The sequence below is a fragment of the Nothoprocta perdicaria genome, unplaced genomic scaffold (assembly GCF_003342845.1).
Source record: "Nothoprocta perdicaria isolate Ctin4 unplaced genomic scaffold, notPer1 scaffold_183, whole genome shotgun sequence".
Lineage (NCBI taxonomy): Eukaryota > Metazoa > Chordata > Aves > Tinamiformes > Tinamidae > Nothoprocta > Nothoprocta perdicaria.
Window position 1 is genome coordinate 200485 of NW_020455016.1, and position 14783 is coordinate 215267.

The 14783-nt window shown below is 47.1% G+C and overlaps 1 protein-coding gene and 2 long non-coding RNA genes across 3 annotated transcripts in view; 1 reads left to right on the top strand and 2 right to left on the bottom strand.

Annotated features, from left to right (window-relative positions):
- LOC112945135 overlaps nucleotides 1–11424 on the bottom strand; it is a 17659-nt gene extending 6235 nt beyond the window's left edge. The window contains exon 1 of the long non-coding RNA XR_003248957.1: nucleotides 11317–11424. This is a non-coding gene — a long non-coding RNA (uncharacterized LOC112945135). The remainder of the gene's footprint in view (nucleotides 1–11316) is intronic.
- On the top strand, nucleotides 6577–7195 carry LOC112945136. The gene is made up of 2 exons (XR_003248958.1): nucleotides 6577–6638; nucleotides 7079–7195. It is a non-coding gene; the product is annotated as an uncharacterized LOC112945136 (long non-coding RNA).
- A 1760-nt stretch (nucleotides 11425–13184) lies between the features above and the next one.
- On the bottom strand, nucleotides 13185–14437 carry SOX1 (SRY-box 1). Its single transcript, XM_026036655.1, has one exon. It carries the CDS (start codon nucleotides 14405–14407, stop codon nucleotides 13307–13309), a length of 1101 nt encoding a protein of 366 aa, XP_025892440.1. The 5' UTR covers nucleotides 14408–14437; the 3' UTR covers nucleotides 13185–13306.
- Nucleotides 14438–14783: the final 346 nt, after the last annotated feature.

Consider the following 14783-nt stretch of genomic DNA (forward strand, 5'->3'; position numbering starts at 1 on the left):
AAAAGAGAGAGAGTCACAGATTTTCCAGAGATGATCTCTTCTGAAGGGCTTTGCCATGCCTGTTAATTACGTCATGCAAATCATGTTTTCTTAACAGCCGCATTGAAATAATCACGCTAGTAAGGAAGAAACTGACCTCACGGAGTTATTTGTTGTGAGTTCAGCGGGATTTTATCTCAGATCTACTTTCAAGCTTTCCGTATGTTCGCAAAGCCAAAATTCTTAGGACTGTTCAGGAGATCAATAACGGAAGTAGGCATTTTTTTGCAGTTGCTGTCTGACAAGTTTGTAAGGGTACCACCTGATTGCAGAGCAGGCGATCATGTAAAATACTTTAGCATCATCAGTGCATTGTATCCTGATCCCCAAGTCACTCAAAAAGATAACATGATACGACACCAAAAGTAAAGAGTTAGCAAGTAGAACTGGAGAYGAATATGCCTCATGTGGAAGCCTTGACATTTGAAACTGCAGGCACAAAAACTCCCCTGTATGCCCACAAAGGATTTAAAGCTACATCTATTTCTGTCTTTAAAGTTTCTTTTCTTTTTGGAAGTTTGGTGTGCTATTTTCGACCGTGTTGCATCTTCCAGCCATTCTCAGTGACAAGTCATGAGGATATGCAGTAATTCAGAAATTAGTGAAATTTTATTCTTGGTGGGGGCGTTGGATTAAGAGGCTGGGAGAGTGTGAAACAAGTCAACGTGTAATTGTATGATAAGGCTCTCACGAGGAATTTATTGGCCAAGTTGCTATTTCTATTCCTTCCTAATCTCGTTTAGCACATTCATTCTCTGCAATCTGTCTCCATAATCTTCTGTGACAGAATGGCAGCCAATAGAAGCATGCATGTTTGGAGAGAAGAGAAAATATGCAGAGGCGTGATAAACTGATGCTAATTATCCATATTTAGGACACCGAGTGCAGAAGATCAAGGTTTACAAATAACAAACCAGAGCCAATGATGATGGCTTCCTAGTGTGGAATATATTGGAGGGGACAAGATAAGGGTTTCACATGCAGAAGAGATTTATTGGTCAAAGGGTTCACCTTCCACTTTTCCACTTTTATATAGCAGTAAATTATTTAGGCTAAATTCACCAGAACATTACTCTTTTATTTGGCAATGTGCCATGACTTGCTCTTTCTTTGTGTCCTTTCAATGCAAATCCTTGTAGTGTAACATCAGTTGATAAGAAACAAATAATTGAAGTAATAGGTAATTCCCTTTAAATTGTGCATATAGGACAGTAAGGTAATCATCTAGTGTAGAATGAGACCGCAGTATAGAGCAGATAGCTGAAAGTGAAACAATATCAACCTCGRCTATTAAATTACATTTGTACTAGAGAAAAATAACCTATAGAAGACATGTAGGCTGAATAAGACACAACACTAATCTAGCCAGCTGTAGACCATTTTCCTATACACTTCTGAAATTTCACTTTAAAATTCGTTTTTCCTCTGTTTTTTTTTCCTGCTCTCTTTTTTTTTTTTTTTTTTTAACTTTTCGGGAAAAGTAACATTTAAATTACGATTGTAGCAATGCAGCATTCTGGTTTCTTTTAACAAGTATTGGCTCTGAAAAATAATGAGGGAATTCAGTTTAGCAATATTTTTTGTGGTATGTTTGAGGGTCAGTGCTAGTGATCTTAGCAGACAGCAGTTAGTTGTACTGTGAAGTTTCAAAAAAAAAGTAATATTTGTTTGGTTATGTTTTCTTTAGAAGTTTAGAAAGTACAGTACATAGTCGCATATTTTTTACTATTATTTTTGCTATCATCTTCCCATCAGGTTGAAATAAACCAGTTTTTGAAAATTCTCCAAATATTAGGTTTTATGCCATCATTCCTTCTTTAGCTTTATTTTTCTTGTGTTGCTGGTAGCATGATACTCAGGAAAATGCAGAACCCTGATGCTGAGATATAAAATACGTCTAGAGGGTGCATCTTTTAGGGAACTCCTCAAAATATCTTTCGGTTGATAAAGGGTAAGATATTTCTCTAGTGCTACTCATTTAGCAAGAGAATTTCTTTTGGCTTCTTGTTTCACTGCAGAATTACTCGGTATTTATTTCTCTCTGAGGAATTCCCATAAATTGACTGAATTTGTGTATTGTACACTGGGGAAAAAAAAAAAAAAAAACCTGCAGTCCCAAGGCTAAAATTATGACAGGATTTCCATGAAGAGATACCTCAAGTGCTTCTTTAAAAATCCCAGGATTAATCTGCTTCACTCAAAACACTCTTATGAAATACCTTACTAGAAGAAAGCAGGGAAGTGGAAARACTAAAAGTTAGGTGAAGAAAGTTGCCATTTTGTCACTAGTGGGTAAGAAGTACTAAGGAAACAAGGAGGAAATAGGTGGCACATTAAAATCTCTGTGACCGAACTGGATTTAGTGCTGCCAGTTGCCGTGCGGTTCCTGGGTACAAGCCACTCTCACCCTTCCCAGTTACAGAATCCCGGTGATTTCACAGAGCATCTGGAACCTGGTCCAAAATCCACGAAAACGACCCAGGCACCGCAATGTCATTTCAGAGGATTCCAGAAAATGCATCACGGAGGCCCTTACATTTTGTCTGACGCCTGCTCCTTGGCTTGGGCTACGGGGGTTTCTTTAATCCTCTCCCTCAGGAAAGCAACAAGAGACAGTGTTCTCGGAGGCCAAGGAGTAACCTGGCCCCACGGTCACATGCAGCCCTTCGGCAGTCGGTGGAGACACCCGCCAATATCCCAAGGGAATGGGGTCTGACTCCCCCGGGAGAAGTGCTACGCCGGGGCTGAGGAGGCCAAGTACCGGGTTTTGTACTGAGTTGTTCGGAATTGCCGGGCGAGGAGGAAAGGAGTTAGCCGGGTCCTTAAATGATTATTAGCAACTGCTTAGAGTCATTAGGCTGATTTGCAAAGCAGGTGATGAGCGCTAAAGACAGACCCGATTTTAATTAGCAAAAATTACCAAATTAGCAAAAGCTGTAAGGTCCAGCTAAACATACCGACGGGGCTCTAAGATACTCCACACCTGGATGTCGAATAATTTCGACACAAAATAGTTTTTTCTCCCTCTGCCCTCTCTGCTCATAGAGAAATGACAATCTTCTTTCACGGAAAACCCAAAGAGTTTCTTAAAAGTAACATTTCACAGTTTTGCTTGTCATCCGCAGGGAGATACTAGAAATCCCTCTAATCCGGGGTTTRTTGCTAAGTGAGCCGTGTGCATGAGTTGAAAAATACGCCGAAATTTGGTCTTTAAGTGTTTTTGGATCTGTGGTTTGTGTATTGTGTCTGATAAGGCGCAGGTCTCCAGTGCAGATGTTGTCTAACTGTTCCATGGAATAGCAATGTAGATTCTGCATTTTTTATGCAGATTTTTTTATGCAGAAAATGCTATTTTATGCATTTTCTTAAATGTTTGTTGCGTGTCTTTTAAAACTAAGCCCAAAACTTCTAATCCGTGGATCTTTTTCCCCATGATCTTACGCCTCTAAAATTCTCCTAAACATTCGAATCCCAAGTTGGAAGCAAGTCTTCTGCATGCGAGAATATAGGCATATGATATTAAAATTAAAAGGGACGACAAGTCCCAGGCTCTAGTGCTAGAATCCAGTGCTTAATGATGTGCGCATAAAGCGAGATTTGCACTCTTCAAGGGACGTCAGGAAATCATGATGGRACTTTTCCCAAGCAAATGATGCTGCCATATATTTAGCAAGCTGTTACTATCCAAGCGCCAGTCAATTTTCATGAAGTATGAATAACATCTGTGTTTTTGTGTGTGTATCACTTTTTGCTGGTTAGCAAGAGTCAGAGAAGAATATCCAGCAGAGATCATGTGTTTAACAAGGAGTACAAAAATTTGCCCTGTCTTTGAAAATGCTGTAGGATCTACGGGAGGATCCAGGGTAGGATCCTCTTCTGTAGATCCTTACTCAGCATCTAAGACTTCTCTCGGGTGCTTAAAAGGAACTTCTTATAACTTATGGAACATACGACTTGGAATATGTCTGAAATTTATAAAAACGCTTGAAATATGTCTGAAATTCATAAACCACTCAATATTTACATCTAAATAGCCACTAGATAACACAACCAAATACCAACATCCTACCAGCCACTACAGATTAGCTGCCCAAGGCTGTCATTCTCAATAAAGCCATTTCATTGGCTTCTTTATCTTAAATTATCTGCATCTGTGGCATATTTATCATGGTGAGATTTTCCCACTTATCTAGTGAGGTTCACTTTGGGACTCCTAGAACTGATGGAAATTTATTACAATCGGGAAAAGCATGCAAGGCTTTTTCTGCAGATGCATATTCAAAACAAAAAAGGACAGTGTTTTTCTTTATAGTGTGACCCAAGAATATATGTGTTTAATGTACCTTTTGGATGAAGTGTTAATAGAGTCTTTCTCTGCCCTGTTGGAAAGCTAGAAATTGGAAGATGCTGAAGTGTTTGCAGGGAAAACGAACGTTATACAGTAAATTCTTCATTTTTCCTGTCATACAGAAAGATACTTACAAGATACTTACAAGATGTATGGAAAGTTATCTTCCTGTTTCAAAAACGCATATTTGTATTCTTTACTCCTCACCCCATGGGAGTATGGGATCTGTTAAAGAAAAGTTTGCTTGGCTATATCCCATGCTATCCTCCTTTGCCCCTAATCACTTTTTTTTTTTTTTTTTTTTTTTTTTTTTTTTTTTTTTTTTTGTGATTCTTTCTGGGCTTTTCTGGAATCAGAGATTCACATTTGCCCTCCAGACAATCTTATCCCGAATCATGTTGGCTTTGTCTTCATTGCAACAGGGTATTCTTAAAAGGCCCTTCTGGAAAGTTTAGCATAGATACTTCACCACACTGACTCCATCACATCTTACTTTTCTTATTATTTCCTATATTCAAGCATGAAAGAAAAAGAAAATGCACAGCCTTCATGTACCCTGTAGCTAAAAGGCAATTTAGAGAGGTAGCTAGGACTGATATTACAGGAAGTCACAGGTGATGTAGTGGGGGGGGGGGAAAAAAAAAGCACCTTCTTCTGTCTCCTCTAAAATTAAGCAGCACATAAATATTTTAGGTTAATCAAATCGCTCGAAGAGGTAATTTCTCAGGGTTTCTCCAAAAATAATGATATTAGTATGTGTATGGCAGGAGGAGAAAGACCACAGCTGTGAAATATGAAACTCTGAGACACCGTAGATTATTTTGCCTATGTTGTTTCATACTGAGTCAGAATTTTGTTTTAATGTGTTACCTTCCACAACTTGAGACCGAGGTCTTTCTCCTGCATTTGGCTGCTTGGGATAAAACAGGTCTTTAAGCATGGAGAATTTGTTACTTCATTTTGCTAATCTGATTAGGATTGCAATCCATTATTCAACAGTCCTAGCAAAACAATCTTTCTGCATAGTTTTTCTGTACTGGAGTTAAAACATGACCTGAGTCCAGGATTCGGGAAATTTGTGCAAGACATTTTTGGGTAGAAAATAATGTAGCCCCTTCCACCAGCACTACCAGCTATTCTCTGCCCCCCACCCTCCCTGGAATAAATTATACTGCCCAAAATGTGTGGTGCCTTTGTTCACCACTAGTTCTTAGTTGCTATGGAGAGTTTTACTCCTTGATAAACTATATTTCACCTCCTCCTGGTGAAAGCTTTTCTCTTCCTAAACGCACACTCTGCAGACCATGGTCCTTGGCCCCCTTGTTGACTGCACTTCCTCAGCCCACGCTGGTCCTCCCTGGATGTGTTTGTCTCCGCAACCCTTCTCGGAGCTGACTTCGCTCTCCAGGCCCTACACAATGGCCCGACTGCCGCCAGATGCTCTCCTGCTTCTCCTCCTTCCCATTGTGCCTTTCTGAAGGGTTYAGAGGGACAGTTCCCCTGTCCAAGAGCTGCACGTAGCCGTGGCACACGTCTTCTCCAAATGAATGAGAGGTACCCGGAATGGAAGCGTGAACAATGGGATTTTCCCGAGCATGAAGCACATTGCTCCCAAACCCATCATGACAGGCCATGCCAAAGCACTTGAATGACTTTCTTGAAACGAGGCTTTTCTGAAGGCTCCTCCCTTCACTGAATAACATCGCTTAGAAGAAGTGAGACATGAAACTACGCAGGGGCACCCCAAGGCTTTGCAAACACAAAGCAAAAGCATCTTTGTCACCAGACCCCTGATCAGACCCCTGRGCTCTGATCTCAAAGCCAGGAAGGAGCACACTTTCCTGGATGGCACCAGACTTACCCAGCACCWACCCTGAGAATTACAACGGACAGAGTTTTCTTTTATCCCTTCCCTTCTGTGCCTCTAGTGTTTTTGACGGCATTCACAGAGCAGTTTAGTTCAGTACAGCCAGTTCCTAAAGACATAGAGACGAGGCGTACCCTACACAGACCAATATCACCAGAGTTGCCCTGATTCTGCAGGAGGACAGGGTGCAGGAGGACAGGCTTCCCGGGCCACCTGCTAGCACCCTGTACCTGCCGGGTGGTCAGTCACAGGAGCCAGCCCCCTGCACCGCACTGTCTCTACAGGCAGGGAAAACCGCAGAGCTGCTCGAGACTCTCCAAAACTTGGCTTTGCTGATGGTTACTTCAGCAGCGCTTCCTCCAGTGCCAGAACTGCTTTCTATAGGTAAAATCAGCTGACTTTCCTTTTACTTCTGCTAATGAAAGTCCTCCGCCCAGTACACCCATAGACTCAGAGCCAGCCTTGTCTCCCCTCTCCGGGGAAAACAAGGGCCTGGGAATAGCTCCCTCCCCACATCGCGAGGGGGAGACCAGGAGCGTCTCATGGCTTTCCCGGCACTTTACAACGCGGTGGTCCGTGGTCCGGCACCGGCAGAGCCCGGCACGGCATAATCCCGTTTTTCCCTCCTGCTGGGCCAAGCCRAGCCAGTTCGGGGAGGGGGGCGGGGTGTCTCTCGCCCCCTATGCCCTCCTTCGCGGCTTGCCAGAGCTGTTTCCAGAGTGCCGTTTCTTTACTGTCTCTCTTTGGGCCTTTTCTCTCCATACTAACTTTTTTTTTCTTTTTTTTTTTTTCCTTTTTTTTTTTTTTTTTCCTCCTCCCTATAGCTGTAGCTTCGCTGTCCTACCCTGCTCGGCCATGTGTGAAACCGGTTGCCTGCTTTCCTCCAGACCTCTCACAAGCAGCATCCTGCCAGGACCTCTCTCTCCGGCCGGAGACCAGTTTCAACGCGTCGCGCACCGCACGGCTCCTCCCGCACGCCCCCCCGCAGCTGCTTGGCTCGGGAATGGCGAGACGGGCTCACGTCTAACTCAGGCAGGGCCGCACACGGCTGAGGCGCTGGGGCTCCCCGCGACGCCAAGCGGTGTCAAAACCTGCGCTGCCTTTGGTCCCGCGGCGCATTTCTGGGGTCATTTCCCAGCAGGGTCAGGCCCGTTTTAGAACCTGCCTCTGGGAGCCGTTTAGCTTAGATAGCGCCGATTCTTCGGCGGTTTGCAGGTAGCAAAACCCCCGCATTAAAAAAAATATATATATTAAAAAAAAAGAAAAAAATAATAAAAAATAAGGGGCATTCGGAGTGTTTTGTTTTCAGAAAAATAAATAATGAAATAAAATAATGAAAAGAAAAAAGAAAAAAAAAGAGAACAATAAAAGAAAAAGGAGGATAGTGGTTACTGAATAAAATAATGAAAAGAAAAAAGAAAAAAAAAAGAGAACAATAAAAGAAAAAGGAGGATAGTGGTTACTGGCCGAGTTCGGCCTCCCGCCCTGTGTTGTGAGCGCGTGCGTGGGGCGCGGGCGAGCAGCAGGGCGGGCGGGGGTCCCCCCGCGGTGCGCGGCCCGTCGAGGGGCGCTTCCCCGCGCAGCCGCCCCCACCGCCCGCACGGCAGATGGGGAGGCCGCGGCGCGTGGGGGAAGGAGGAGCCGCAGCCCCCGGCCCGGCCGCGGAGGAGGGTCCTGAGCCGAGTTCAAGAGCGGCCCTTCCCGGCGCTCCCCTTGCCCCGTTTCCTCTGCGCCGGCTTCCCCGCGCCTCCCCTTCCCTCAGCAATAGCCCCGCTCTTCCCGGCCTCCTCTCCCTTCCCCCCGCCCCCCGCTCCTTCCCCTCGCTAGAGGGGCCAGAAGGGGCCACGGTCGAGAGCCGGGGCGCACCGCAGCAGCCGCCCCCTCCCGCAGCGCAGCGGCCCCCCCGGCCCTCCCTCCCGCTGCGGCGGCTCTTCCCAGCGCCCCTCGGCCCCCCGCAGCGCCGCGGCGTCTCCCCGCGGGGCCGCCCCCCCCCCGCCTCAGCGGCGTCCCGCTCCGCGGGGCGCGCAGGTTTCGCTCGGCGCCCCGCCGGGCGCGGGCTTGCGGCGGGAGCCGTCGGGGTTCCGCCGGGTGATTGTAAATGGGTTTGACTGGCCGCTGATCCCGAGGTCAGGGCTCTCCTCACTAATCCCTCACTCTCCAAACACCGGCCCTCCTCTTCCTCCCCTCTTCCCCCCGCCTTCTCTCTCTTCCCCGCTCTCACCGACCCCTCCCCCATCCTTTTGCCCCTCTCTTCCTCTTGCATCATTTATCTGCTGCCCCTCCGACGACACCCAAACAGGAGCCCCTCTCTACTCCTCAGCTGCCGGCCCTGCCACTCACGGCACCCCCACAARCGACGCCGTGGGCCCTCAGCGGCCCCCCGAGACTTGCCAGGCCAGGAGAGCCCTTCCGGCAAGGGCAGCCCCTTCGCACTATCACCCACACGGACACACAGACACGGACACACACCAGGCCGTCGGCCGCCCCGACGAGGCCACGAAGGCCCCCACATGTTGCCAGGCGGGGGAGGGCTGTGGGTGCCTGCTATGGGCACCGGGGCAGACGGGCCCCAGAAAGGCCCTGGGGGAGGTAAATCCCTGAGGAAGGCCAGGTGTGTCACTGGGGCCGGGAGTGGGCCCCCTTGAGCTGAGGGGGCTCTTGTGCTAAGCGTCAAACCCCAATGCAGCTGCTGGCYGCGGAGAGGGTGGGCTGGGCATGGGGGAGAGTCTAGGGTTTGCTGTGGAGCGCCGCTTGGATTAGAGACTTGTTTGGTTTGGGGCGATGCGAGGTCTTGGCTTTTTTCATTTATTTCACTCCCCSAATGGGGGGGCAAATGTCTCAGGGTGATAATTCGCTATAATTGTTTGAGGTTCAGCTGCCTCCAGGCTGAGGCTGCCTCCACGGGCACTTCTGGGAGGAGAGGGAGGCCCCCCTCGGGAGGGTATCTCCTGGGTACCCCTGGACGCCCAGCCAAGGAGCATCTCTGGGGGCTTCGTGCCTGGGTACAGCGCTTCCGGGTCTTTGGGGACGAGTCCTCATCCCCTTCTATTCTCCAAGGACATATGTCAACAGGCGTTCCTCTTTTTATATATATATATATATATATATATATATATATATTCACGGGCAATTTTGTGCCCTCCCCTCCACTTTGCTCCCTAGAGCTCACGTACCCCCCCCACACCTCTCCCAGGCGCGGCGCGGAGGAACGAGGCCGGAGGGAGGGAAAGGTTTTCCCCCCGGGCCCAGTGCCACTCCTACGAGCTCAGCGAGCAAGCCACGAAAAAAAATGGGGAGAAATGGAGAGGTGAAGAAGGAGGGAGCAGGGAAAAAAAAAAAAAAAAAAAAAAAAAGAAGTGGGAAGAAAGATAATGTTTTGGAAAAGAGTTGCTGAGTTCAGTTCAAGTTTGCGTTTTGGCTTCAAGTTTGGAGCGGATCAAACCTGTTCTCAAATTGAGCCTCCCATCTTACTCTCCTGGACCCCTTCCCAGGCGAGGGGGACCCGTCGGGAAAACCTCCCGGGGAGGAGGAGCGCAATCCAGCCTCCGGGGAGCCCTGGCCCCGACCCCCCGCTCTCCCTTTAGCCTAACTCAGCAGGGAGGGCAGACACCTCCTCCCCTCTCCATTCCTTAGTCCCTCAGTCCTTAGATTTCCTTCGTTTTACTGAAAACGAGAAGAGATTTTCTTTTAATTCTTCCACATAGGTGATTTTAATAGCTCTGTCAATCACGTTATAGGAGGAACGGTTCATACAATTTTAGATGTAAAGTACTTAAACCATAAATCGTTTAAACCTATTCTTAGTTTTGCATATTCAATTATTCTCTTATATATAACCTGAAAAGCAAAGAGCCAGGAGTCTGAATTATTTTATCGTGTCTGAGCTCATCTGCCTAGCAAAGTTATTTTAACTTTGTTCGTATACCCAAACACGAAGCTTAAATCAGCTTAAACTTCGAATCAAAAAAACCTAAATAGCAATAAATTCTACTTTTATATGTATATATATATATACACACATATATATATAAACATTCGCAAGGGGGATTGCATTCCTTTGGAAGACAGGCTGAATATATCCGAAGCTTATTTGAATATAGTCGAGATTGAGTCAGTTTAATCCCCTTGCGTTGAAAGTGCAGGTATTCCTATTATTCTAGGGCTAATGCCATTGAGCCGCTAAATTGCAAGGGGAGGGGGAACAACTCATTAAAAGGAGCTGGTTTAAGAGGTCCGTATTATTTCTTCCCCAAGATCTATATTTTTTTGTTTGCTCGGACGTATACACAGGATAATTTCCTTTCCTCACTTATCCTCCCCAATACGCTTATTACAACATCCATGTTCAGCAGCACTGTTTCATCTCGCTGTTTATTTTTCTCTTCCCTCTTGCCAATAAATTTCAACTATGATTCTTAAAGAAAAGACATGTATCAAGGTCGCATCGGATCCATACGTGCATGTGCACACGAACATACACACTTCATTTTGGTCATGATGCTATCTATGGCATGAGTATACACATGATGGATATCACATTTCAAGAAACAATTCAACAGGTGCTCAGATTATTCTGCGGGCTGGAAGGTACTCCTATAAATATTTTAAATTACACACAGACTCACGCTTGGCCGGAGAGAACCAGCACTAGCGAGGATTTCCCACAGGTTCCTGCTTTGTGTGCGCGCCATTGGTACACGAAACACTTCTAAAACTAGCCTGCTGACTGCCTGAGCCTGCACACACTTCTGCTTAATGAGTGCTTAAATAGGGTTTTGTTTTGTTTGTTTGCTTAAAAAAAAAAAAAAAAGAAAAAAGAAAAGAAAAAGAAAGAGAGAGTTTTATTACCTGGTTGGAAATCAATAGACATCTTTCATGAAAATTTTGCGACCACTTTAACGAATGAGTGGTTAAAATAAAAATATCAGAATGACTCCAGAGTTACATATGCCAATTGTCATCTTACCATTGTAATTAAAGTGCAATTTCTAATATGAACTGAAGCCTCTTCTTATTAACCAGCTAACGTTTCCCCCCTTTTTTTCATGGATGAAGTACTCACTTGCCATCATTAAAAGAGGCTTTGAAAAGCTCTATAGTCCGGTGCAATCGACGTTTCTACCTAGGATATCAAATATATATATATATTATTTCCTTTTGCTTATGCGTCTTACTACTAATTTCAAAATTTATTTGCTACAGTATGATTTTTAAATTTAACGCTTAATGCTGTTATTACTACTAGAAGTTCACAGTAAAGTTTTAATTTCGGAATAATGAAAGGTACCGATAAAGAGCTAAGGAAAAAATAGATCAAAGTACCGAGCAATATCCTGCACTGAACAAACATATAATTTTTTTTGGTCGACAGCTTCCACATCTGTCTTTAAAACCTCCATGCCAGCTTACGCGTTGTGGATGAGTACACGAGGTGCGCAATGTCCGGCGCTGTTCACTCCCTCCGTGGGGTTTTGGGGAGGATGGGATGGCTTTTAGCATTTTTTTTTTTTTTCTCGTGACACTGAAGCCCAATCAGTTTCGCTTTTAATTGTGTTAATTGGAGGGGACCTTGCGCCTTCGCGGCCCCCGGGGAGCGCGCTTTCGCTCAGGCCCGCAGGGATCCCCATTGGAAATTTGGGCCGAAAGTGGTTCCCAGACCCTGCGAGAGGGTCCCAGAAAGAAAAGTTTCCCAGTTACGGCCCGATGCAAGTGCCAGATACAGATAAAATGAGCAAAATAAAAGAGAAGTATTTCAGTAAGTCGCTTTCTTTAGCAATATTGAACGAGCATCAAAAAAATTCTAGAAATCTACACATCGTATCTCCTGAGTTATGTAGATCAACATACACGTACTTTTCTAATGACATTGTATTTCATTCGATATTTCGTCCTGGCTTATAACACCCTCTCCGATTTCTATGCTTACCTGCTATATTTGCAGGGATACCATGGTAGATATTTCTACGCTTTCGGGAATGTTAAAAAAAATAACAGGTGACTTTTTATTTTTTTCGCTTTGAAATTTATTTAACTCAAAATTGAACGCATCCTTAGAATTTCTGTTTAGCAGAAAGACTTTTTAGTAGACTATATACACAATCTGAATTCCCTCGTAACGTCTAAAATAAAAATTATTTCACAACGCATTTACAAGAAATCATACAAAAAAAAGAAACAAAACCGAAGAGAAAATAAACAAACAAAAATATCCAAATACAATAAACTTTTACAAAACCCAGGGAAAAAAATGCAGCATAAAAAAAATAAATAAAATAAAAACAAGAACAAAACAAAACCAAAAAAAAAAAAAAACCAAAAACGCGAGAACGCTTACAAAACTTTTAAGTGTGGTTTTGGATTTGTCTTAGTACACGAGTAATAAATGAGAACTGCTTCCCCATCAACTTCGACTTAAGGCAAGAAAAAGCCTTTGCAAGAAGCGATCCATGAGTGAAACCGTAGCGGTTCTGCGCGATATAAAAGTTGGCATCGCCTAGAACTTTGTGTGTTTATTATTGATTTTTTTTTTTTTGTCTTTTAGCCATTTTTTTCTCATTCTATCTCTCGTCTTCTGCAAATAAACGCTCTATGTCTCTCGGGTGAACGATAAATACTGTACAAAAAGTCTCAACAAAACACAGAAGTTCAGGCTAAAACTAGTTTCATAAACTAGTCCCTCAAAAAAAAAAAAAAAAAAAAAAAAGGTAAGTAAAGCAATCGTTACCTTTTTTCTCCCTCGTTATTATTATTATTATTTATTATTATTACAAGAACATCAAAACATTTTTCTGTACAAAAAAAAAGAAAAAAAAAAAAGAAAGGAAAAGGCGCGGGTGGGGGAGGAGGGCGGGAAGAAAACAGAATAAAAGGGAAAAATAAACGAGGGGAAAGGCAGAGTGGGGCAGGAGGCAGCGAGGGGCCGGGGGGGGCGAGCGGAGGGCGCGGGCCGGCGGGGCGCGCAGTCCTGCGGGGCGGCCCCGCTCCCGGGACCGGTGCCGGGTCCCGCCGCTGCCGCTGCCCGGGCGGGGGCCTGTGCGGGGCCCGGCGCGGGCTCAGATGTGCGTCAAGGGCACCGTGCCGTTCACGGCCGTGCTGGCGCTCTGGTAGTGCTGGGGCAGGGAGTGGAGGCGGCTCTGCGCGGCCGCCGGATCCGCTCCCTCGCCGGCCGGTAAGTACATGCTGATCATCTCGCGCAGGTCCCCGGGGCACGGCGCCCGCGAGTGCGACGTGACGGGCGGGCTCACGCTCGGCTCCGACTTGACGAGCGAGCCCAGCGCTCCCAGCGCCCCCGACGAGGCCGCCGCTGCCGCGGCCGCCGCGGCCGCGGCCGCCGCCGAGTTCTGGTGCGGCTGGGAGCCGTAGGGCAGCGCGCCGTAGCCCGAGGGCGAGGCGCTCATGTAGCCCTGCGAGTTGGAGATGGGGCTGTACTGCAGGGCGCCCATGTCGTAGCGGTGCATGGGCTGCGGGTTGTGCGGGTGGTGCGGGTGGTGCGGGTGCGGGTGGTGCGGGTGCCCCCCGGTGCCCGGGTGCTGGCTGTAGGCGAGCTGCGCCTCCTGCATCATCGCCGCCGCTGCCGCCGCCGCCGCCACGGAGCCCGGGTAGGCGCCGTTGGCCCAGCCGTTCATGTGCGCGTAGCCGCCGCTCGCGGTGCCGCCGGGGCTCTCGAGCCGCTGCCCGACGCCTCCGGGGCTCACGCCGACGCCCATGGCCACGCCGGGCGGGCCGCCCCCGGCCGAGCCGGCGCTGAGCAGCCCTCCGGCCAGCGAGTACTTGTCCTTCTTGAGCAGGGTCTTGGTCTTCCGCCGAGGTCGGTATTTATAATCCGGATGCTCCTTCATGTGCAGCGCCCGCAGCCGCTTCGCCTCGTCGATGAACGGTCTCTTCTCGGCCTCCGACATGACTTTCCACTCTGCGCCCAGGCGCTTGCTGATCTCCGAGTTGTGCATTTTGGGGTTCTCCTGGGCCATCTTTCGCCGCTGGCCTCGAGACCACACCATGAAGGCGTTCATGGGTCTCTTGACCCGGTCCTGGTTCGCTTTGTTGCCCCCGCCGCCTCCGCCGCCGCCTCCCGCTCCAGTCTGCCCCGAGAGGTTCGTGGGGGCCTGGGCTCCACCAGGGGAGTGCAAGTCCGTCTCCATCATCATGCTGTACATTCAAGTAGCTTTTTTATTTTCCACCAGCACCAGGCGTGAAAAAATAATCAAACATAGAGGAGCCAAGGAGGAAGGGGGAGCGAGGAAAAAAAAAAAAAAAAAAGGCTCGTATCTATACAGATGGAAAAAAAAAAAAAAAAAGACGAAAAACGCGACGAGAGCGTTCGGCAACCTCGCAGGCGAAAACTTTCTCCCTTTTGCAAACCACTTGCGGGGATCGTTGGCGATCTGGATTCAAGCTGTTCAAACAGGTGCAAGGCAAACTTGCTGCTTCACTTTGGAAGGAGGGAGGAGTGTGCAGAGCACTCGGCAATGTCCTTCTCTCTCTCTCTCTCTCTCCCCGGCACACACGCGCATACCCCTCCTCTCGCGCTCT